The sequence below is a fragment of the Anastrepha ludens genome, chromosome 2 (assembly GCF_028408465.1).
Source record: "Anastrepha ludens isolate Willacy chromosome 2, idAnaLude1.1, whole genome shotgun sequence".
Taxonomy (NCBI): domain Eukaryota; kingdom Metazoa; phylum Arthropoda; class Insecta; order Diptera; family Tephritidae; genus Anastrepha; species Anastrepha ludens.
The window spans coordinates 17660348-17687099 of NC_071498.1; the positions used below are offsets into that span (position 1 = coordinate 17660348).

The 26752-nt window shown below is 35.1% G+C and overlaps 1 protein-coding gene across 3 annotated transcripts; it reads right to left on the reverse strand.

Moving 5' to 3' along the window:
- Positions 1-4496: 4496 nt before the first annotated feature.
- On the reverse strand, positions 4497-26527 carry LOC128864127 (tensin-1). Of its 3 annotated transcripts, XR_008454653.1 has the most exons (5): positions 23681-26527; positions 18837-18893; positions 18601-18775; positions 14923-16020; positions 4497-5338 (listed from the first exon to the last, which is right to left on the reverse strand). XR_008454653.1 is itself a non-coding variant. In XM_054103654.1 (2 exons), exon 1 carries the CDS (start codon positions 26487-26489, stop codon positions 23727-23729), a length of 2763 nt encoding a protein of 920 aa, XP_053959629.1. In that variant the 5' UTR covers positions 26490-26527; the 3' UTR covers positions 4499-5338; positions 23681-23726. The 3 variants fall into 3 exon arrangements, 1 of the variants encoding a protein (XP_053959629.1); XR_008454651.1 differs by lacking the exons at positions 18601-18775; positions 18837-18893 and having other exon boundaries at positions 4501-5338; positions 15665-16020; XM_054103654.1 differs by lacking the exons at positions 14923-16020; positions 18601-18775; positions 18837-18893 and having other exon boundaries at positions 4499-5338.
- Positions 26528-26752: the final 225 nt, after the last annotated feature.

Below are 26752 nucleotides of genomic sequence, written 5' to 3' on the forward strand. Positions count from 1 at the left end.
TTTTAGAATACTGCCATCCATTTTTTTGAATTGCTTTGAAATATTTATCTGCTTCTCCATCGAGTATGGCTAATGAGCAATTATTTAGTGTTGCAAGTAAGCTCTGTACCGCAAGACTGTGTCGCTAGGAAGATGAAAATGCCGGTAAGCTAATGTTTTTACATTACAAAAATAAATTAAAAAAATAAAATTATTCAACTATACGTATTAAATAATTACACAGGCCTGCGAAATTTAACTTTTTCAGTTTCTAGAATGGCTGTACTAGACGTTATACCCAACGTATACGTAACTGAAACTGTTAATTTCAAAATGTCATAACTTTTTTTTAAAAAATCGTACAATAATTTAAAAAATGGGTTTTAAAGCTAAAGAGTTGTACTATGTGACCTTTACGTCGAAAATTGAAAAAAAAAATTTTCTATCCCAAAAAAAATTATCAAAAATGGCTAAAATGGCCATTTTTTGACCTTTTAGGCTTCATTTACCAAAAATCCTGACGTGATGGAGCATTTTGAAGGTCAGATTCGTTTTCAGCGCATAAAAAACTACAAGAAACAAGTACAGCCATTCTAGAAACTCACCCTCGCAGGACTGTGTTATTAAACTGCACATATTAAAATAATTAATTTTTTCTTAGTTTCGCAAGAATATGCAAGCATGAGCTGAAAGTAATGTGATTGAAACTTAACTACCTGCTTTTGCTTTTTTAATAATAAAAATACTGGAATTTCAAAAAATCATTTATGGTTTATTACTTGAACGCTTCAAAATGTTTGTTTCGGTTTCGACTGAAATAAGTCGAACCTTAAAACATAATGAGAGAACGACCTCTATTTATTTGGATCTTTAAGTTCTGCTTCCCAAGTATGGAAACAACTAAGACCCAAAGGTGCGGCGCATATGAGGCTTCATCTTATTTATTATTCAGGCTTGCAAGTGAAAATGCAAAAGCAAACCCCGAGTATAAATTTACTTTCGCCCATCAAGACTTGTATGCACTAACTTCAAAACCATGAAATTTCGCCAGCAACTTATTTGGTTTACCGTGAAATGTTGCTAGCAACATTGATTCTCAAATGAGAAGAAACGTGAAATTTATAAGCATTGCTCCAGAAGCATTTGGCAAATTTTGTTAAGAAAAGTGTTTCTAAACAAATTAATACACACACATACATACATATTGACACAAAAAATATAAAGCAGATTTACTTACACTCTTTGCGAAGACGGTTCACCTTCGAAATATGCGAGCTCAGGCGCTTCATACGCAAACATGTGCATTTTGAATAGGTGTGAAAAAATGTTGCTAGCATCATGTTGCTAGCATGTTGCGCGGTGTTTTCACGGCGTGAACTGTGTACTACTTTGCCGTGAGATACATATATACGAATTTCACGCATATTTCACGGCAATGCAACTTGTATGGATATTGACAGCCATTTCACGTGAAACGCGAACTTAGTACTATGTTTTAGAGACAACTGGAGCCTTTGCAATTTTTATGCTGTTAATAGTTTCATAAATTTTGTTATTTGTATGTATACTTTGTTTTCTGTTATTATTATATTGTGTAACGTTGTATTTTTATTGCGGTTTGTTTTCTTAGTTGCTTATTGCGGTTATCGTGGTCCTATAAACAATGTATATACATACATTCATATACTTATATATACATATGTGTACATACATACATATCTATATTATATTAATTGAGACTACTTTTGATTCATATACAAGTATAAAAACTATTATATGTATGTGCATATGTTGGTAGGTATGCGCTCATGTATGTTTCATTCATAAGTTCATACATACATACTTACGTACATATATTGAACTGTATGTGCTTGTTATTACAATACTTGCTTTTATATTTTGGGGAATTTAGAGGGGAAAGCCGCCATTTTAAGAATTTTCGTGATGCCTGTCGTTTCACACTCTCAAGCATTATTTCGAATAACTGCCACATACATACATACATACCATATATTGGCTCCAGAGTAAGTACAATTTTGCCAATTTTTTAAAGCGAACGATTGAAATAGATTTTGTTTTGTAAAATTAGCACTTTTTACTTGTGAATTTAATAGATGGAACGTAGTCAACAATATTTTGAAAATGCAATTTTTTCATATGTACATACATACATACATGGCGCGGCGGGAAAAAAGAATACTGCGCTGTGGTAACACTGGACGTTAGAAGCGCCTTTAACACAGCTAGCTGGCAACGTATACTGGAAACCCTGAGGAGTACATTGTGACAGCAGTGGCTCCTCAGGGATCAGTTCGGGGTCCACTGCTATGGAACTTAATGTATGAAGGGGTTCTAAGACTGGATATGCCCCCTAGAACTAAAGTCATTGGATTCGCGGAATACATCGCGGTGGTCATTGTGGCAAAGCAAATCCACGAAATTGAAAGGATCGCCAGCGAATCAATGAGCATAATCAAGGCTTGGCTAAGGTCTATGAAGTTGGAATCAGCTGAGCATTAGACCGATGTAGTCCTGAAAAGCAGCAGAAAGATAGTAGAAGCTATAAATGTAGATGTTGGGACTGTAACTATTAGTTCAAAACTCGCTATTAAATACCTAGGACTGATGATTGACAGCCGTTTGAACTTCAAAACGCATTTGGAATATGCTACACAACAGCTACACAAAAAAAACTGATAGCCGTCTATCGGCCGTTGGAACAGATCATCCAAAGGTAGATGGACGCATGCTCTAATATCCATTCTTACGACGAGGTTAGAAAGGAACCATGGGGAAACTAACTTCCATCTGAGCCAATTCCTTTCAGGGCACGGGGTGTTTCGAAAATACCTCCATAGATTCGGCCATGATAGTTCACCAAACTGCCCAATCTGCAAGGAGAGGGAAGAAGACGCTGGTCACGTCTTGTTTCAGTGCCCACGCTACGCTCCCGAAATTTGTAGCATACGAATTAAACGCTGAGAATATTATAGATTTTATACTAAAATCGGGTGATAACTTGATCGCGAATCTGCGCGCATGTAAAACATATCCACATTGATTTAAGACGCGGGGATATTCGTAGAAGAAATAACTAGCAGCCTATGAGCTAACCAGCCCCCTGAGGTAATTCCGTTTTTGGACTGTTCCCGTACGTAGGTGTAGCTGTGACGCTACAAGTCGTGCATATTGCTATGCCGGTATAGCAGTACTCATGAGAGTTGCCTCTTCATGGGCATCATCCCGAAAAAAAACATATACATACATACATTTCTCACTAGAAAAAAAAGGTAGTTCGCAGCAACATTATTGATATTCTGCTCAGGAAAAAATTGCTTACTTTTTAAGATTTGAAAAGGCGCATTCTAATTTGAGCAAGTCCAAGGTTAATAAGTCGGCTGTCAATCAAAGTATTTTCTGTATATGAACAGCTTCTAACATGCAAACCATTAAAATATACGCGGCATTGCGCCTTTGAATATAAATTCGTTGCTATTAGGGATGATCTAAAGTGATTTCTGCGACGTCCGGAATAAGGAAAAAAATATGGCAAAGGAAAGGTGTCAATAAGACATGTGTGTTCCCCTCTCTCTCTTTTTTTTATAATTTATATATATATGTAGCCGAATGGGTTGGTGCGTGATTACCATTCGGAATTCACAGAGAGATCGTTGGTTCGAATTTCGGTGAAAGCAAAATTAATAAAAAACATTTTTCTAATAGCGGTCGCCCCTCGGCAGCCAATGGCAAACCTCAGAGTGTATTTCTGCCATGAAAAAGCTCCTCATAAAAATATCTGCCGTTCGGAGTCGGCTTGAAACTGTAGGTCCCTCCATTTGTGGAACAACATCAAGACGCTCACCACAAAAAGGAGGAGGAGCTCGGCCAAACACCTAACAGAAGTGTACGCGCCAATTATTTATTTATTTTTTTATATGTATGTATGTATGTTGCTGTTTATAATATGGTTCATAATATATGTAAAAAGCAAAGTGTGGAGAAAGTGCGCGCGTATAAAAAAAAATTGTTGAAACCACAAAAATGAGCTAAAAATATACCGTTTACTTATTTGTTTTATACCGTTTCACACTATGAAAAACGAAGAACATAATTTTGGAAAATAAGTAATTTCATCCGAATCGCATGGAATATAGAGTATAACTTTAAATATATGTATATAGGAAATTTATTTATTTTTATTTAATTTAATTTAATTTTATTTTATTTCATTTTATTTTATTTTATTTTATTTATTTTTTTATTACATTAAATATATATAGGAAATTTATTTATTTTTATTTAACTTTATTTTATTTTATTTCATTTTATTTTATTTTATTTTATTTTATTTTATTTTATTTTATTTTATTTTTTTTAATTTTATTTAATTTAATTTAATTTGATTTAATTTAATTTAATTTAATTTAATTTAATTTAATTTAATTTAATTTAATTTAATTTAATTTAATTTAATTTAATTTTATTTTATTTTATTTAATTTAATTTTATTTTATTTCATTTTATTTTATTTTATTTTATCTTATTTCATTTTATTTTATTTCATTTTATTTTATTTTTATTTTTTATTTTTTAGAAGTTTAAATAACAATAGCGCTAGCAACGGAGGCTTTCAGCTGGATATAGGAAATTACTTACAACCATCTTTAAGAATTTTTTTTTAATTTTAAATAGTTAGGAAAGGGAGGCCCACCATCTTTTATGTGCTCATCTCAAATTAGTTATAATAAAATATTATCAACTTTTTTTGCAAAAGCACGCTTTTATTTTAATAAATTTGCGTTAAAAAGCAATAATTTCAATTATTGCATGTATCGGAGTGAAAATAAAATATATTTCTTTTCAATATTGATCCCTTCCTGATGCTATTTGTCATTTATTGTCTCGAACGAAGTAAAGTTAGCAGCTGTAAATTAAGAAACATTTAAACATCGATCGCTCATTTGTGCGGTCCCAACATGTCGTATGAGTGATTTCGAGTTTTTTTATTATTAGATATTATTTCGTGCTTTTGATAGTCATCATCTTACACTGCATACGTCATAAATATAGTGTATGTATGTGCTATGTGTGTAAGCATATTTTACTTTCATAATTTTTGATAATTCTATTTGTACGTATTTTGCATTTGATATACATACATACATATATACGTATGTGTGCATGTGCTTGTATACCATACATATGTATCTATATTTTATATCTGGTTGATTAGCTCATTTCATTGCGGTCTATATTTATTTCGCCGTCGTAGTTTAGTTGTTGTCAAAGCTTGCCGATTTTGTTTGCCGCTTCCATGTATTTCTTTATACTTTCAAGCATGTAGGTATGTATTGGTGGTCTGCCAAATTAAAAACATTTGCATAAAATTAATGAATTACAAACAGGTTGATAAAGTGAGTTGCGAGAAAAAAGACAGAAGCAAAAATGAGCAATATAATGAAAAATAAATGACCAAGAAATTATTGTATTTACGTGAAAAATTAAGTACATACATGTGTTTGTATGTATATGTACATAGATGTGTGTATGCGAATATGGCATTAAACAGGGGCGGTGCTAAAAAAGTACTAAATGCACAATTCTAAGTTAGATTTTGTACAGGGTCTACTGTAGTTCTAACTACCGAGTATATGTACATAAATAGTTTAACATTTTTAACATTTTTTCGTTATTCTATGAATATCTCGCATGCTGGGTTTGTTATTTCCGGAAATATTAAACCTATATTAACGGACGCGCAAGCGCAATGAAACTTTCAATGAATGCAAAAATCTATACTACACCTCCACATATGAGTGTGCATATAATATTTATAATGTTTGTTAAATTTTAAAACATATTCGTGCGGTACTGACCCACACTTTACTGCATTGTTAGAACAAAACTTTTTATGTCTACATCGGTGAGCCCAAATAACATTTTTTTCTGGATATATTTTGTTTTTTTTGCAAAACATATTAAGTCACGATACTATTGCTTTATTTTTGCAATATATGTAGTTTGCCATATTTACTCTTTAAGTCAATATAAATAAAATATATCTGACATTTGAATAACCTTTCCAGAATTTCTTTTCAATAATGGTGAAGAAGATCGATACAAGTTGGCCTCGTGTGAGGATTGAAATGTTCCACAAAAAATCACTCGCTAAATTTTACATAAAAAAATATCTGCCGTTCGGAGTCGGCTTGAAACTGTAGGTCCCTCCATTTGTGGAACAACATCAAGACGCACACCACAAATAGGAGGAGGAGCTCGGCCAAACACCCAAAAAAGGGTGTACGCGCCAATTATATATTATATATATATATAAATTTTACTCTAGGCCGCTGAAAATATTACCATTAATTTAAACTTTAAAATTATTGAATACATATATTTAAACTGTAAAAACCAATCGTGGTGAAGTGGGGCCTTACTACAACTCAAGAATACCAACATTTCAGATTTTAGGTCTCAAATTGCTCTTCAACTGTGCTACAAATCAATCGTGCACTTCACAACATTACATATATGCACACATGATTTTCTGTGTTCCAAACAGTCGTTATGTGAGTCAAATTTTACTGTTGGTACCAACACTTATTGTTTGCTATAGGCCAACAACAAGCGGTGTTCAAGCGGTCCCCCATCCAAGTAGTAACCGCGCTCGACGCTGCTTAATTTCGGTGATCGGACGAGAACCGATGTTTTCGGTGTGGTATGGTCAAACACAGCCAAACACCTGACTTACATACGTGTACGCGCCAATCATTTACTTTTATTTTACCTGCACTTTGTTTCGTTTACTGTGGAATTTTTCTCTGCATTGCCATATGATTTCCGAATTCGTATTGATACAATTGCATTTAAACGAATACAACATAGAGCCTGAGAGCCATTTAAGGCGTTTGTGTGAGTAAAGAAATTTATTGCATGGTTCGACGTCCAATGTGGATATGAAAAACCAATGTACGAAAAAGTTGTTTTCTGATATTTCCAATGACTAATCTCTCAGCGCATTTCTGCTATTGAAAAGGTACTAATAAGAACCATCTGTTAGCATGAAACTGTAGGCCCTTTTATTTGTGGGACAATAGAAAAAATCGCGTCACAAATTGATTAAATGTAATTAATTTGCATTTTTCCTTTTTTTACTTAGATTAGTTGCATATACCTGTTCCTGTTCCAGAGCTTACTCCAGCATGCTCCCTGATTGTTAAGACATTTTTTTTTGGCTTCCAAATGTCACAAAATATCAGTGTTTAAGTAAATTCGAAAAAACGTTTTGTCTTGAAGTTTTATATTACGACGAAGCTTGTTTTGCACTATATGTATGTATATTTGGCTATATGTGCTCGTATTATATTTATGTCACTATTTATATAATATGATCACACAGTCGTTCGTACATTGATGCAAACATAAACGTAAGATCAAATGCATTAACCTAAAATGTTCACCATATTCGCTTCATCGTGAAAATTATTGTTGCAAATGCGCCGCACTTGTACAGTATTGGGTAAAACCTAAGTAGTTTTTTCGGGAAATAAGAAATGCTATAACGGTTCTTTTTATTTGTCTTTAGTACGCATTTTGAAAATGTTTAAGAACTGAATTTATAGCCGATTGGTCAGAATGCCGTAAAGTTCTACCGATATTGCATTAGATAAATAAGAGAGTGTACAGTTTAATTGGAATTGATTCATAAATTTCTTTAGATAAACCGAACTTTGATTTTTTTAGAATTAGTGCCAAAATGTTTTTCATCCTAGAACAATATAACCAAATGATATTTACGAAACTTAATTGGGATATTTAGTTTACACCAAGGAGAATCTATTGAAGGTGGCCCTGTGACACTGTGGCCATCTGTTGCGTCGGAGCTTTTCGGACTACTTTAGGCCCGGCATTAGATGCTCTGATTAGTCTACCCCCACTTGATGTTTTCATCCAAGGAGAGGCCTTGAAGGCCATTTGAAGCTGAAACGCAATGGGAATTGGTACGGCCCCTGTTCAGCATTGGACAACAGAGACGGCATGGAATTGGATCCAACGATCCAATTGCTAGTCTGCCCCGACAAAAACAAAAAAAAAGATCTATTAAAGGTGATAGCACTGGCTGATTTGTTTTTTTTTTTTCGCACAAACTGAAATAACGAAAAGCCGTTCCATTCGCACTATCGTCGTATGCTTCTAGCTTCAAATGAATGTCGGCTGTTCTTTTTTATTTTTTTTCTGTCGTTGCATTCCAATGTACAAAATGTTGTTGTTGGTCTAGTGCTATCATCTTTAATGAATGCGCCTCGGTTTACAGCATGATTCAATAACAAAATCTAAGCAGATTTCTTGTTCCCCTTGACAAATCGGCTCCCTTAGCAAGACACTGGATTGCTAACTCTAGAAATTTTGAGTAAAAGTGCAGGAGGGGAGTAAAACCTGTAAAAAAACATTTCGCTTTCAAACTGATGTGCAATTAATCGCTGAGGGGTTTGTAACGTTATGTCCTGGACCAGGCATGCAGCCTGACATACCTATTAAATGATGGAGCATTTTTTGTGGCAATGCGTGCGCAAGTTTGACTTTTTGACAAAACAAGAATGTATCCATAAATTAAAAATTTACACAAATAAACTCAAAATAAATTTTTTTTAAATAAGTAGCAGTAATTGTCAAGTGGGTAACTTAACTTCACAAACTTAAGTGGGTAAAGCGTAGTAAAATGAGCTGTAAATATGTTCAAATCTTATTTTTAGTAATTTAATCCGCCTTTTCTATGGATGAATTCAGTTTTTGCATAGCTAACACAATACCTTCATATTGGCGAAACTTCGCAGCTTCGCGATCAGTTTGAAATTTATAAGAAAAGAAATCCACTATTTTCTTGGTAGATGGCTACAGTGATCGATATCTCGTAAAATATCAATCAAACAATTTAAAGTTTATGCTCTTCGTCAAGATGACATTTCACACTAAACTAATTCTTTTGCTGTTTTTTGTCTTATCCATTCAGTTGTAAGTTACAGGGTGTTAACAATGAGAAAATTTGTTACATTTTACAGTTTTTCTTTGATAAAGGTGAGAGATGAAAATGGAAGTCAGGCCGCTAAAATTATGAATGGTGTTCATGGTGCCGTTACTGTAACAGCTGATTACGTGCAATTTTGGCTGCGTCGATTTTGATGTTAAAGAAAATGTGGATAATGTCGATGAAATCACAGAAATAATCGCCATGTTAGTAGTCGAAGTAGCACCCAGGAGCTAAAGATCGATCATAAAACAGTTGTAAACTATTTGCGGAAAATTTTTACCTAAAAATAATGGATTTTTTTTGTCTCAAATTAATATTTATTTATACACATAAATATGTATGCACATATGTTATATGAAATATATTTACATTGTCAATAAAATATTTTATTTACATTTAAATAAAAATAAATAAAAAAATGTGTCCCTCCCTTTTTACCAAAAGGGTCAAAAGTCTAATCTCAGACATGAGCAAACGTTTAATAATTGAATAATAATTTACACTAAATTTCAAATAAAAATCTTGAAAAGAAAATATGTTGACAAATGTTTCTACATAATAATGTTAGACAGAGCAAAAAGTAATTTGTCTACAAATTCATATATACGTGTATGGATATGTAAGTACTTGAAAAACGAGTTGTTGTAGGCGGAACCCCAATACAAATCCTTTCCATATATGAATATATGAATGGCAAAAAATATACTCAGAACTAAGCCAGCCTACTTAAATAGCTACAATCGTCGAAGACTTTTGTATGTAATCACACAAATTTTAGGCACAACAAGTAGAACTAATTCAAAAGCCAAAATTAACTATTAGGTATTCTACGAAATTGGCAAAAGTTGCTTACGTTTTTTGTTTCGCCCCTTTTATGGCCATATGAACTTGTAGTAAATTCCTAATACTGGAATTGAAAAAGAAAATGCCTAGTTAATATTTCATAGGACAAAAGGTGCTTAGGTTCTCCACTATACTGTACGAGCGCTCTTGTGTGTGCCAGTCAATCTATTGTGGCTTTTGCTACATCACTTCTTTATTTTTTGCTATGGCATTTTTTTTTTACTATTTGCGTATTCTATTTTAGATAAGATTAAATTTCATTTGTCAAACCCCTGAGCAAAGATAATGTTACGCTCTCAAATGCATTCATGCACACACATATACACTCCATACATTAACAGTAGATATGGACTTACAAACATACAGCTATAAAATGTCATCATAATTTAAAAAAATTGCCCTGATTTTCGTAACTTCCATACACAGAAATACATACACATGCATGCATGTCAACATGCACAAACATGTACTCTACTATATTTAATATAGAGCGTGCACATTCATATACATACATATGTACATACATACGTTTGTTGAGCAATTAGAGAAAATTAGAAAAAATACTCTTTGAAAGCGTAAATTTGTGTGTAGTTGAATGACGTCTATGAGACTATATTGAAGTTCAGGTTGGTGGCATTACATTAACTGCGCAAGCATGTGAATTTAAGATATTCCCGCATACACGTTTGTGGACTTTGAAAAATCAAATGAACTTTAGCGCCTTTTTTATTTCAAAGCAACAAATAAGGGGCTCTAACAGAAAAAAATAGTACCTACTATTATTTAACTTGCATTGTGATGGATTCCTAAATGGATAAATGCGATTTGAACATAAACTTAATATTTTTCACTGCTTTACAGTCAGAAGAAACTTTTTAAAAGTCCACAGGCATATTTATTTATTTACTTATTAAACCGATGAATATAATAGATTTTTATGGGCTAAGTGGATATATTTTAAGGTTAATTGGCAATAAAAAAAGAAGGAAGTACAATTAAACTATTTATAATAAATATTCAAAGATTTTAATTGGCGATATTGTGAAAATGAAAAATCTATCTCAACAAATTTAGAGATTTTATTAAACTGAATTAAGGTTCTAGAAATAGGAGCATTCTGAGCATAAAGGGATTTTGAAAGACCAACGTAGAAGAACTCCGCCCTAAGCAGAGCTCTGGCAGGAATATTAAAGAAAATCCTCTCAAGAAGCATCGGACCGTCAACAGCCCCACGGATTAACCCTCCGATGTTCATATGGGTCTGGCCAGACCCATTCGATCTTTAAATGTATGTAGATCTTTTATTTTTAATATCTGAGGCTTCTTAGTCCATGACTTCCTAAAATATAGTGTGCTAAACACAATGAAGTAGCAAAATTAAGATTTTTGCTATATTTGTTGTAAAAATAATAATTTTAAACTAATTTCGTTAATTAAGCTCACATGGGTCTGTGCAGACCCATATAAGCTTCTCATGTAAATTGGTTAACCGTTAGGTTTAAACAACTAAACTGTTAGCGGAGGCATCGGCAGAGATAATTTTTTAGTTGACATTTGAAAATTAAAGTGAACAAAATTATACCAGCGAGAAACGAATCAAGGTGAACGGGTTGTCATGAAGTTGATGGAAAATCATATGGACAGCGGTAGGACTGTTTATGCTGACAATTTTTTTTCAACATACAACTTGGCAGAAATGTTGATGGATCATAGAGTGGCTTTCGTCGGTACCGGAAGAAAAAATAAGACCTTCATTCCGCATGAATTGCTTAACCCGAAGCGTGATGTTAAAAGCACTTTATTTTGTCATCACAATAATAATATCGCTCTGTGCTCGTATATGGCAAAGCAGAAAAAGCCAGTAATTATGTTATCCACTGCCCATTACCGTCAAAGCACCGATCCATTGAAAGGATTCAAGCCAGATTAAATTTTGGACTACAATAAATTTAAAGCGGGGGTAGATACAATGGGTCAAATGTTGACTGGCTATTCGTGCAAACGCTCGACAAGCCGTTGGCCACTGGCAATGTTTTATAATATGCTTGATATTGTCGGTTTGGCCTCATTCATCATCTATGACGAGCTGAATCCGGCAAAGCAGAGTGATAAGAGGCGCTCATTTGTCATTGAATTGGCACGGCAGCTAGTTATCCCACATATGACGAAACGGGCGACTAACCCATTAGTATGGAGGTTTGCTCATATAAGACAAGCAATGAATCGTTTCAATATCAAGGTGAATATGAATTATATACACACCTACATATATCTCCGCGTATAAAGATATGTGTATGCATGTATTCATATTTACTAATTTAAAATCAATTACTTCGCTACTTTTAGGTACCGGAATCTTGTCCATCGACATCAGATGCAGCACAGCAACAGTCATATGCTCAAGTTGCTTCAACACGGTCATCGTGCTACCATTGTGTTGCTTCTTCTTCGGAAAAACGACGTAAAATTCGTTATAACTGCAGCAAATGTAATCGTCCCATATGTCTTAATGAACATTCCATGCAACTATATAGTTGTAAACCCAATTGCTCTTCCTAATTAATACTAATCCGTTCAAATAAATAAATACAATTTTTTTTAAAACCGTATTTCTTACATTATTTGTATGGGTCTGGGCAGACCCTTATGATGCACTTACCGCATCATAAGGCACCGAACATCGGAGGGTTAAGTCGAAAATGAAAGATAAAGATATGATTATTTTCCTGCTTTGCAATGATTTTAAGTTGGTCAATAAGCCTCGCGCTTCATATGTAGGGATAGGATCCGAAAAGAGTAAATTACGCAACGCGAAATGTAAAAACACTTTAGGGAGTCGGTCAATTCTAGCAGCATGGAAATACTTAAACATATATAGTATATGTAAATGTATATCGGTATGGAAATTCAGCAACGTAAATATTAATATAGTAAAAATAATTATTTTGTATACAAATTTGGAAATATCGGTTTTCTTAAAAAAATATAAACTTGTGATTCCACTTTCCACTTTTACGAATTTTAAATATAACAGTATTTTTAATACTTTAGAGCTTTATCAAAACAATAAATTGATAATAAAAATGAACGTGGCTGCCGTGTGCCTTAAGTCTAGTCATTTTGAGCCAGCTTGAGAACAATTTAAGATAGCGTTGTGAGTTTACAATTAGTCCTTGTGTTTTGTTTTGTTAACCGTAATAAAGGTTCAGTTAGAGGTACCCTATCCATAACTACATCTCACTCTTTTTACACGATAGATACGTTTCCAAAAAAACTTGTGAGAATTAAGTGAAAAGGGGTTGGGGGTAGTCAGATTTTTCAAAAAATTGGATTTTGTTTTTTGCATTTTCTTAAAGTATAATATCTTAATAATATTGTGTGATAATTTGCAGTGAATCCGACAAATACTTTTCGAGTTATTCAGCATTTAACAAAGGGCGCTCGGGCTCTCCGGAGCGTTCGAGAGCAAGTAGCTGGATGCTGCACGTATGAAAGTGGCAGATAAGCTCGCTGACAACACTCGAGAAGGTAAAATGCTACGTAGGCAACAGCAAATCGATACTTTAGAAGCTGCTATGACGGCTGAAGAAAGACGGCTGGCGCAGGAATAGATGACACAGAGTAAGTAATTAAATAATTCGTATAACTCTACATAAATCGATAGCAAAACTTTAAATGCGTTTTTCTCAAAACTATGTCTTTTGTACTGGTGATCATAGTAACTTAAAACCGCTTGGCAGATTTCATTAAAATTTATACTGCTTTTGAAAAACATAAAAAACTCGTGCCCGATCAAAGGATTTTTTTTCCGTTTTTTCTCGAAAATCTTAAAAATATTTCCTAAGGCCGTCATATTGTTAATTAAAAAAAAAAAAAATTAGATGAATCTCCAAGGGCCTGTGATGATCACCGCAAGGGTCTTCTGGAGAAACGGACTCCACACAAACAGCGAAAACTTTTACAATTATTAATTTTTTTTTTAATTTTGCTCTAGTCAAGTCGCAACATGATGTATTAAAATAAATCAATTGACTAGCAAACAAAAATTAGTGAAAATCATTGTTTTTTCGGGCCTCTGACTGCCCCTAACCCGTTAAATAATTCTTTTTAGAGTTCACTTAAGAATTTATTTCGTGCTAATACATTCCAAACGTTCCTACTTTACTAGTTTCTATTAAAAAAAAACTTAAAAAAACCCATTCTTTAACCCCAACAACCTTATCCTTCCAGTCCTTACTCCCGCACAAAAGTCAGCACATTACTTGCATTGCTTATAAGAAATAAATTATACTTTGAACAAAACCTCACTCTATTTGTTCTATGTGATTCAAGAAAAATTCATGAAATATTGCAAATGGTTTTGAAATCAAACAATTCGTGTAAAAAAAGAATTTGCCGGTCGAACCAACCTATGAATAACACTGTAATCGATTAGAGATGACATGCCGTAATGCCATACTCATAACCGCAACCGTGCGGACCAATTGAATTTTGGTTTTTCGCGGTAACCATAAACAGCTGATTGTTGATTTGTTGCATTGCGGTATATAATGCCGTTATATAATATGAATGAATAAATTACTAATTTCCTCGTCATTCTTGTGTTGTTATCTTTTCTTTACTTTTTGCGCTTACGGAAAGGACCAATAAAAGACAATACATACATACATGTACGTAAATATCAGCTGCTTATTGCTATGGCAACAATAATGGATGAAAGTAATAATACGTTCACATGTGTATAAGTAGATGATCTACTTTTTCGCGCTTAACTCAAAATCCTTAATTAAAAAGCGCGATTTCCCATACAAAATTTCAAATTATAAAATAATCCCAGATAATAACGATACTTATTGACATACAACCCTGTGTTTTCTGTTTTCTCGACAAGTATTATTACGAATGTAAGGAGAAACATCAAAATAATAACTAAATGAAATGGATGCCGGCAAAGCAAACAGGTCTTTAAGCACAATTCTAATAAAATTTTTGTTAAATATTATCAATTAGGCTTTCATTTTACAGAAAAAAGCGTGTGCCCATAAACGTTTTGTCCTCTTATTACTTACTATAAAATGTAAATGCGAACTTCGAATGCATGTTACTGCCATAATGTTTTGCAACCTCAGTAAACGTCGCATACGGATTTCCTCCAATTCTTTATTATTAGCAGCCAATTGTGCAGTTAAATTATCTATTCCTTCTCCTTGTATTTTCTTCATATTGTTAATAATAATTAAAGAAACCAAAAACACCGAAATATTCCACAAAAATAATGTCTATGAAGAAAAACCTCTCACAGTAGTATTGACAGCTGATTGTAGATTTTTCAGGTAATCTGCCATATGTGAACGTGTTGATTAATTTGGTGGATTTATAGGTGATTAATGCATATGTGAACGTATTATAAATATTGTTATGGCTAAAACCACGCTTAAGGTTATGGCGTTATGGTATGGCACCTTTAATTTAAATTTAAATGTAGACAAGTATACTGAGCGTTCTATGGATGAATGTGTGGCGTATGGCGTATGGCTGAAAACATGGACTACTTGCGTTCCTATATTACAGATGTGAACGGATGTTGTTATTGTATATGTATGTATGCACATACATGCCTGGTACACATATGCATGTTGTTGTTGTTAATATTGTCAACATTTGTTTTCGTTTTTCTTTAGTTCGTTTATTATTAAATTAGTTAAGCCACTACAATGATTATAAAAATTAGAATGAAAACTTAATGCCTATATACAATTAATATACATACAACAAAATCAAATAACAAATACGGCAATTAAACATACATACATATGCATTACGCTATGCAATATCAGTGTAAACAAAATATTTAGCTGCGGCTCTATGGGAATAAAGGTTACGATTACGATTAGTTTTGCATGAACTCCGATAAATTCGAGGATGATTGGGGATGACTTGTGCGTAGATGACCGCGTGCAGCGCCTTTCTGTGACTGATTGGTGGCAAGTGCTCTCGTATCGGTCTGTATACAAATGTCGTCGCATATATCTGGTGCTTAAGTAGTCTTCTACAGGTACAATTGGGTACTATTTCATAAAATGTGTGTGTGTGCATGTGCGGACAATTGCAATATATATTTTTCCTTATTTATTGATGGATTGATTGGTGTGTAGGTGCTTGGACAGCTGCAGAAAAAAAGGAAAAAAAAGAAAAATAATTAGATTTATTTGCGCGGTTTACAAATAACCTTTATTCTTTTAAGGTATGTATGTATGTATACTTGTAGATCTATATATGTATGTATGTATGCAGCCCTCATAAGAGCTAAAAACTGTTTGCTTGTTTTTTGAGTCGGTGCTGTGTTGTGCATGAATTTGTTAAACGAATTTGATTGAGTTTGAACTAAAATGATGTATGTATGTATGTATTTTGAAAACTGCAATTAATTCAAATTCTTTTCATCGGCGTGCATATGTACATGCATACTTAATTATCTTCATTGATATTACTAAAAATAAATTATATAATATAAATTCAATCATCAATGAACATAAAATACATTTTGTCATTTTTCGAACATCTGGCGCTTTGCAATTGAAATTAGTGATCTTTGTACATTCACACACGCGTTGCACACACACATACGTACATGCATACATAACTATATTATTAGATAATACTTATAAACTTAGCACCTACACCGCAGGCCAAACGAAAAAATTAAATAAAAATCGCCTACATACATATGTACATATATTTGGTGGCCCTCATAAGTGCCTCGACGAAAACAATAACAATTTCAATGCTAGAACAATAAAATTACTACGACTACAACTGCATAAATCAATGAAAGTGGAAATTAAAATTTTTGCTTATTCTTTTGGGAAATAAGAAAACAAGCAGACATCTCCAGTGTAGACTTTCCAAGTTTAACATAAATTTAAAAAAAGGAAATTAAGAATATTTATTTATTAGATGGCTGCAGTGATCGGTACTTTACGAGAAGTAACGATCAAACAATTTAAAGTTTATGCTCGTTGTCAAGGTGACATGTCACACTAAACAAATTCGTTTGCTGTTTTTTTGTCTTATCCATTCAGTTGTGAGTTACAGGGTGTCAATAATGAGAAAATTCGTTACATTTTACAGTTTTTCTTGGATAAGGGCGAGAAATGCAAATGCAAGTCAGGTCGCTGAAATTATTAATGGTGTTTATGATGCCGATGCAGTAACAGCTGATTACGTGCAATATTGGCTGCGACGATTTCGATGTTAAAGAAAATGTGGATAAAATTATTTCTGTGATGTTAGTAGTTGAAGCATCGCCCAGGTGCTGAATATCGACCATAAAACAGTTTAAAAGCATTTGCGTAAAAATTTCACGCAACAATAATAGATCTGGCGGCCTCGGTAGTCTAGCGTAAGTGTACTAGCCTGCCATCCCAGAGGTTGTGGATTCGAATCCCATGTAAAGCACGGCCCTCACACTTTTCCAAATTTAGCTACTTTCCCTGTTTCTAAAACAAAAAAATCCTTATATTTTCCATCTTCATTCCCGTCAATAGTTAGCGCATTATTTGCGTTATGGTTGCTAAAAGAAACAAAAAACAAAGAAAAACAGACAGTTACACATTGCATCAGTGGCGCCAGCAAGAGGAAGCGGGTAATAGTGCAGACACACCAAATTTAACGAAATCCTCAACCATCAGTGCGATCTTTCTGGCAGAAAAATGTGAAACACAGGTGGTGCTCCAAGCAGTAAGAAGGCGTTGTTCCTAAACAACGACAGGTGAGTATTGCCACTGTTTAGGACTGGTAGCGGCAGGCTAATCACCTACCCTGTCAGAAATCAAAATAGATTAACGAAACCAACGCAACACTGAGTCTTGTCGAGAGTCTTGCTCCCGAGATGAGTAAACAAGGAAAAAAATAGATTTCTTCTTCCCCAAACTAGTATAAAGCTTTTACCAGTTCACAATCACATATTTTTCTATCATATAATCACTGTGAGGTTAGAAATCTACTCGTAAATGGGTCTTTGATAAATTATTTACAGTTGTTTGTGCGCTTTAAAGTCTTTATACTTATACATACAATACATATGTACATATATGGGCTGTACTGTGTGTTAGTGAATGTTACTGGGATGTTATTTTTCACAGCTGTATCACCTGTGAGGTGCTATTATTTTGGCGCTACTGTACATGTTTATATGTTTAAACCCTTTTTACATTTAATCGCGCGCAACATTTGTGTTTTTCGGCTTTTGGATAAGTTAATTAAATAATAATGGAATTAAACCAGCATCGCCAGGGAGATCTCGAGCTCAATTATTCGAGTGAATAAGTAAGTATAAAATTTATCAAAAAATATTTTTAATGTTACCAATTACTAATTAATTTAATGCACATCTCCCAATAAATATCATCGTTTATCAACTACACCTAAGCAATTAAACCAAACAATGGATGCGGTCTCCTAACAAGTGAGCAGGGCTTAAGATGGTGAGCTATTGCGTACCTGTGGCAGGCGTGGGATGGCCTAAATTGAACGAGCTTAATGAATTTGGGCAATCATTCGCGTTTCATATCAAACATTTTCGACTTGGCAGCAGCGAACTCCCTAGGCTGTCACCGCGCGAAATTCGCTGGTTGCTTGTATGGACAAGAGAAAGAGCGCCATTACATACATTCATAGGTGTACGCATATAGATACATATGTACATATGTAAGTAAGTATATATGTATATGTTCATGTAGACTTACAAGCACACATTCGTCCAGCTCGGTACGCCGAAGCATCAAAAGCATCAATGAGTGTTGTGTTTTTCTTCTGCTTGGTCGTTAGACTATTTTAAGACGGATTCTTATTTGGCATATAAATTAAGCACAACCAAAAACATAAACAAACTGAGATTCATTTGAAAGACTTTTGCTGAAACTTAACAGAAAGTAAAAAATAGGAAAAATTAGAGAAAACTACAAATCACACACATACATACATGCTCACATATTCAGTGCCTATCATTGTTTAGAAGACTAGCCATGAAAGCAACATTCTGAAAAATGTGAAGAAAGCAAATAAGGCAAAATGTATAAATTCAAAAGCGTTATGAAATGGATTCTATTAAAATATTTTGTTATCGTTTGCTCGCCACTTGAGCTCAATACCACACAGGGCAAAAGGCTGCGGTGGCGTCGAAAAGTGTGCAGATTCACCAGATTTTAACTAAAAATTCAAAACTGCGCAAAATGTTCTACCCTCGCTATCCACAATCGAGGCGCTATGTTAAAATTAAAATTTCAACAAAACGTAAATGGATATGTATTCGTTTGTCTGACTTCATTTAAATGCGAATCTCGAGTAAACATCTATAGATGTTTATAATTTAATAAATGCTCATACATGCATACCTACATACGTACTTATGCACAACTACGTACATACATATGTATGTATTTAAATATACGTGCGGTTGAATTATAATAATTTGTAGGAGCAGCTGTAAGCACAACGAAGCCATAGCTAGGTATGTACGTATGTACATCCATATGCACATACGAGTATGTGGATATGTGAGATACAGACATTTTTTTTCATGTAATATAAAACAGAACACTTGAATATTGGCCATTTTACTTGGCTTTGCAATGCTCATATTTACTTATGAAAAATATTCACATACAATCAATTACATACGAACTTACATATGTATGTACATGTGTATATGTATTCCATCTAAGTGATTGCATTTCACTGCAGTTTTGTCGCAAAATGATACACATAATCTATTGCACATAGTCTACCAAATTTACCAGAAAGTTGTAAATATTGAGCACTTTAACATACCTTTGTACATAGACATGTATGTGTATGTATGCAAATGCAGCCCAACATCTAACAAAATTTCTCACTATATTCAGCTTCCCAAAAATATTTTGATAACAGATATTTTAAAAGGGCTTAAAATTGTTACTGTTGTTTAAAGCTAAGTAGTCGTAGTCCAAATTTGGACAGCATAATGTGCTTTATTGCACTTAAATTGCCTTCATCACGGTTTTTCTTCATTAATGCTGTGAGACTCTGCAATTGAATTCCTTAGTCTGTGTTCGGTAGGGGTAACTACAAAGGGGTAATACGTACACGATTGCTTTAAGTCTGTAAAGTGAATGTGGTTGTGATTAAACTGTTACCATCTCTCGGTCGCTCTAATTGCTACTATTATAATCCTCATTTTGTGTGCTTCTATTTATGTACATATGTGTCTGACTATGCCTATATTTATCTACCAGTTTATTTTAGTTTAAATTTTAGTTTTAATTTCTATTGTGTACGGCTACTTATACAGGTAAATTTAAATATTAACATTTTCTAAATTGTAGTTTTAAGTTTGCAATACATAAAAATAATTGATTTCGACTTTTGTAACTTCCACCAGCGTTGTATTATAAAGGATGGTTTAATTTCAAGGGCCGATGTTGACTGTGAACCACACCTAAACGTCAAGTTTTTTTCTGCATTTCATTTAACATTTTTCAATTTCAGACTAGCTCAATTGGAATCATGGAAAGATACACAATCCCGCAACGCGTTAAAGTTATTCAGGCTTATTATGAAAACGGGCGTTCAAATCAAAATGCATATCGCACACTTCGTGATTTTTTCGGTCAATTTAATCGTCCAAATGTGCATATCGGAAAAATTGTGCAAAAGTTTGAACAAACCGTACTGCAGAAAATATTGCTGCTTTTCGCGATAGTGTGGTTGAAGAGCCGTCCACCTCAACTCGTCGTCGTGCCCAACAATTGCACCTCTCACGCTCGTCGTTGATGAACATTTTGCATAAAGACATGCATTTACAGGCTTAGAAGGTGCAACTGACTCAAGAACTAAAGCCTCTTGAACATTTCAAGCGCCATCAATGGTCAGGAAATGGCAACAGTGAATGACCAATTTTCGAAGAAAATCATCTTCCGTGATGAGGCACATTTTCACCTCAGTGGATTCGTCAATAAGCAGAATTGCCGCATTTGGGCGAATGATAATCCAAGAGTGATTGCCGAAAAACCAATGTGCCCACAAAGAGTGACTGTTTGGTGCGGGTTATGGATCGGCGGCATCATTGGGCCGTTTTTTTCCAAAATGAGGCCGGTCAGGCAGTTACTGTGAATAGTGTTCGCTATCGTGAGATGATAACGAACTTTTTATGGCCCGAATTAGAAGATGTGGATGTGGACGATATGTGGTTTCAACAGGACGGTGCCACTTGTCACACAGCTAACGAAACAATGGCTCTTTTGCGCGATAAATTTGATGGCCGAATAATCTCACGTCGCGGCGATGTCAATTGGCCGCCAAGATCACGTGATTTGACACCGTTGGACTTCTTTCTTTGGGGTTATTTGAAAGAAAAGGTGTACGTCGATAAGCCAGCAACAATTAAAGAGCTAAAGGATGAGATAATTCGGCACAGTACCTAAATTATGCCTCAGTGTTATCGAAAATTTGGACCATCGGATGGAGGTGTGCCGCCGAGGCCATTTGGCCGATATTTTGTTCCATACGTAATTGAGCCATACCAATATTATCATAATAAAGTGAAATGACAATAATTTTGTATTTTATTCAAAAGCAACACTGACCCTTGAAACTTAACTACCCTTTATACGATTTAAAAAGCTTACAATAATGATTTCTTAAATAAATAAATTAAAAAACTAAAATAAATGAAAAATAAAAAAATACTTAAAAAACCTACAAATACCGCCAAATTTCATAAATAAATAAAATAAAATAAAAATTAAATAAATAAAAAATATATATTAATAAAAAAATAAAACAAAATACTTAAAAGTCTTACCAATACAGCCTGATTTCTTAAATAAATAAAAATAAAAAATAAATACAAAAAAAATTAATTAATAAAAAAAATAAAATAAAAGACTTAAAAGTCTTACCAATACAGCCTGATTTCTTAAACAAATAAAATAAAAATAAAATAAAAGAAGTGAAATAGATAAAAAAATTAAATTAATAAAAAAAATTAAACAAAATGCTTAAAAGACTCACAAATACAGTATGATTTCTTAAATGAATAAAATAAAAAATAAGATTAAAAAAAAATAAATTAAAAAAAATAAATTAATAAAAGAAATAAAATAAAAGGCTTAAAAGTCTTGCAAATACAGCCTGATTTCTTAAATAAATAAAATAAAAAAATAACATAAAAATATAAAACAAAATACTTAAAAGTCTTCCCAATACAGCCTGATTTCTTAAATAAAGAAAAAAAAATTAAAAAAAAAATAATAAATTAATAAAAGAAATAAAATAAAAGACTTAAAAGTCTTACCAATGCAGCCTGATTTCTTAAATAAATAAAATAAAAATAAAATAAAAGAAATAAAATAGATAAAAAAAAATATAAAAAAAAAAATTAAACAAAATACTTAAAAGTCTTACATGTACAGCCGGATTTCTTAAATAAAAATAAAAAGTAGGTAAAATGAATCAAAGAAATAAAAAAAAAAAAAAACAAAATAATCGAAATAAATAAAATAAATGAAATAAATAGAGGGAATAAATAAGCAAGTATTGTGCACTTAAGTTATTATAAAAAAATTAAAAAGTTTCCATTTTATAAACGTAATGAATTCTTACACATATACATATATGTATATATTTTTATAATTAAAAAGCTCAGATTAGATGACGTCTGTAGGTGGCGCGTTAAAAATGTGTCGAATGCCAATCGTTTTTTACAAGCAAAAATAAATTTTCTTGAATGTGGAATAAAATGTCGACGTAATTAAGCACATTGTACTGAATATCAAATGGTTTTAAAATTAAAAACTGGCATGCACATTGCGGCTATGATAAACGATATCTTTAGGTACGGCCTCATATAAGATTTCTCAGTTCTCATTAAATTGCAGAACTCTCTCGAAAGTGACTCGCTTGGTGTAAAATCTCGTTTTCTTGCGAACGACTCAGAGAGGCTCCTATGTAAGCTCAATGCAAGATTTGTGCCACGCAAGCTGACAGATGACGGTAACGCAACTTCTACATATACGTAATCAGTAAAGAATTTTGTGAGTAAATTTTTGATAAGAAGATATTAGCTTTATTAAAAAAACAAAAAAAAATAAATAATTGGCGCGTACACATCTGTTAGGTGTTTGGCCGAGCTTCTCCTCCTCCTGCAGTGCGTCTTTTATTACTATTTTCAATAATATGTTTTTAAAACTCTTGCATACCCGAAGTTTATTGTTTTTTAACCTTAGGATTGGAGGCCTGCCATTTTAAAACTCATTAAGCGCGCATACATACGTACATACATACATACATATATATATATATAAATATATATCTAATATACTATGATAGATGTAGAAACTAAATATGCTAATGAATAAAAGATAACGAGTTGATTTGCCGTTATTTTAGTATGGTTAACAGAAAATTCTTGGCATTCTAGAAATATTATATTACATCGTACAGTCCGACTGATAAGCAGCAATAGCAGCAGCAGGTGACCAGATGGCCATTAGTCAACCATTACTAGAAATTAAATTCATTGCGGAATACAGATATGCGCTCTGTACATATAAAGCTTTTATTGGGATTGGCCTCAGCACTCCCATGAAATTAATTTTGCATTCTGACATGCATTCTTGCAAATGAAATTAGCCATTGTAAAAAACATGCAAATAACTCAATCCTTGACCAGTGCCTGCGTATGCATGTATGAATTATACCAACAAATAAACACGATATACCTACACGCACACACACGAACGTGCCTAATCATTCTTGCCTAAATCATAAAGGAAACTCTTTTCTTACGTTGTCCATTATCCAAGAGTGTCCTCTTCTTCGCATTCGCCCACCCTCAGAGCACAAAATTACGTTCCTTCTCCGTTGGTAGAGTTTTATTGACGAACGACACGATAGCCGAAGCTGGTTGATGAATATCCATATCACAAAAAACATGGCATTGATTATCTTTCGATTTTGGTGAATTGCGCGCCACAAAAGCAAATATGGTTTTCTTGAGCGCTCCAACAGCGGTGGTATTCTTGACACTGCCGTCCTCCTCCGTCAACTGAATGGCCCAGAGACGATGATCTGGATCTATGGCACAAAACGAGATGCTTTCGCCGGGATAGTGTTTCCGGAAAAACTTCTTTCGCGTATTGTCGGTGAGTGTAATTCCTTGTTGAGTCACCTTGAAGTGCACCTCTGTTGGTATGGGTAACGGTTGTTGGGCGTACAGCTGACGTATGGCTTTACGGATGGCCTCTTCGCCAGTCAGAGATTCGGTGTCACATGAGTAGAGCCACAGTACATTGCAGGCGGCACCTTGCATCAGTAGCTGTTTTTGCGCACTTGTCGGCTCAATTAACGATGGTACCAAATCGTGATCAGGTATACGTAGCAAACACGGCAAGGCCAATTTGTTGATTGAATGCTCGTAAATGAGTGCCGAAAGTGATGTGAAAACTGGTTCATTGGCGCAGCTCTTCAAGCGGACGCCGTGTTTCGTGGGCTCTATAAGGAAGTGACGTACCAAATCGTCGGGTTGACCGGTAAGTTCGCTGTTTGGGGGTGGTTGATGTACACGCACTACCAAACCATAGTTGTCCTTATACGTGGTTGAGTTGCGCACAATAAATGTGCCTGGTTCAGCGTGCAGCAGCAATTGTACGGCTTCTTCGCGTGACAAATTCGGCTTGTACCAGTATTTGGACGAGTCTTTGGCAAATTTGACCAGATGTGCAGCAACCTCCTGTGGTTCACTATTCACCAGTGACATGTTGGAGTCAAGACGTGGACGACAACTCGTCCGGTAAATGGTCTCCGAGGAGTAGTTGTGCAAGTCGAGCATTGATTTTCCATTTGGCAAGTCGGGACGCTGCGGTACTGGGCTGTGCGAATAGCCCATGGGGCTGTTTTGGCCATTGTATGCACCATGTGGCGTGCGTGGCGTAACGGGAAACGCGGGCGTTTCGGGACGTGCGACATGTAATGGCGAAGGTGAAATCTTACCAGCCCCAACCGCATTCGTGGCCGCAGTCGCAGTTAACGCTGGGCTAACTGGCAACGACAATGACGACGCCATCGGGTGATCCGTAATTGACAATTCTGGTTCGATTGTATTGCGGCTTTGATATGTGCTCGTAGCTGTGGTGACTTGCTTACTCGTCGTGGCATAAATGGGCGATGACAAGTCGTTACGGCTGCGTGCAACAACGGCGGCCCCCAATGAGCTACGATTATTTGTTGCATACTCGTTGCCGCTGTCAAAGCCATAACCAGGCGCATTTCCATTGCCATATGCGGCATACTCAGGCCGCCGCTGTTGCTGCAGTTGCGTTGGAGACAATGATGGCGAATATTGCCTCTGCGACGGTTTCACTACACGCCGCTCCACCGTACTGTAAAGCGATTCGAATTGCTGTTGCTGCGGTTCTTGCGGTTGCTGCCGCTGCTGCTGTGTTCGCGATTGTTGCTGAGCAGCTGCGAACGAGCCGCCTGCCTCTCGACTGGCATTCGAGGAGCTAATTGTGTGATAATTACGTTCCACATATGTTGCATTGGCCGTTGGTGTGGCGGCCTCGCGCATAACTGGAATATCCCGAGTGCGATATTGCTGCAGCTGTTGCAATGACGTTCGATCTATGGTGTGAGCGCGACGTGGGGGCGCTGGCGCATCATCCAAATTTAAATTTATCTCGAAATCATAGTTGAATTTACGCGAATTTGGTGAGGTGCCCAAGCTACCGCCGCCACCATTAGACATTGGTGTTGATCCGGCCGATCGGTAATGCTCCCGTAACACCTTTTCACGACGCTCGCGCAATAGCTCCTCAAAATCATCGCGTGGCTGAGTTTTGCGAACGTGGATGCTGCCGTCGATAGCATCGCCAACATCAAAATTGTTGCTACTGTTGCTGCCATACATGTAGTCGTTGTTGTTATATCTCCTGGTGCTACCGTAGCCGTTGTTGTAGCCGCCGATGTTGCCATTTAAAGTGTTGCCGTGGCCGCTGCTGCTGCCGGCGGTAGCGTTGAAAGCGCTGCCATTGTCGCTTCCATATTTGTAGTGGTATGTGTTGGAAATTGTGTTCGTATTGGTGGCTCCGTTGCGCGTAGGTGATCGGCTGTTGAGCGTTTTGCGCACCAATATTGGACTGGTGAGACGTGGTTGCGCTTTAATAGGATTTGCCGTGTCCGCGCTACTTCCCGATGCCGATGCTTTTGTATTTGCTGTTGTTGATTTTAATGTAGCTGTTAATCCGTTGTTGTTTGCACTTTTGTAATTAGTACCGTAATAATGATCAGTGCCTAAATTGAAATTCACATCCGCTTTCGACGGCGATGAACTTGAACCGAAACCGAAATCGAGAGCACCGCTAGAACCATCACCAACGCCATGTTGACTACGATAGAGTCCACCAGTTCCAGTGCCAACACTTGTACTGCGCAATGGCGTCGATGACTTATTTATTTGGCCGTAACTAAATGGCAACGAATTTTCACGCGCGTGATATGGTATGGCACTATTGTTGGTGTTGCTGTAGTTGTACCTGGTGGCTCTAGCCTCTTCACCACTGTCCGACACGACGGAGAAATCATCGTATGGCGACCGCATAGTTCGCGAATATTCACAAGACTGATTCGTTGAGGCGATTGCTTCGGTGTTGGCATCTAGCTGCTAGCAGTTAGCACGCAGACAAGGAACATCTATGTATGTGCATACTTCCATACATATATGACGCTTACAGACACCGACCCACTCACAGATACAAATACCTCAACGCAATCTGGATACGAGTATCTTTTCGCTTCGTTCCGACAGTTCGCCTGCTAGTTTGTTTTTGTATTTCTTGCTACACTGAGACAAAAACAAACAAA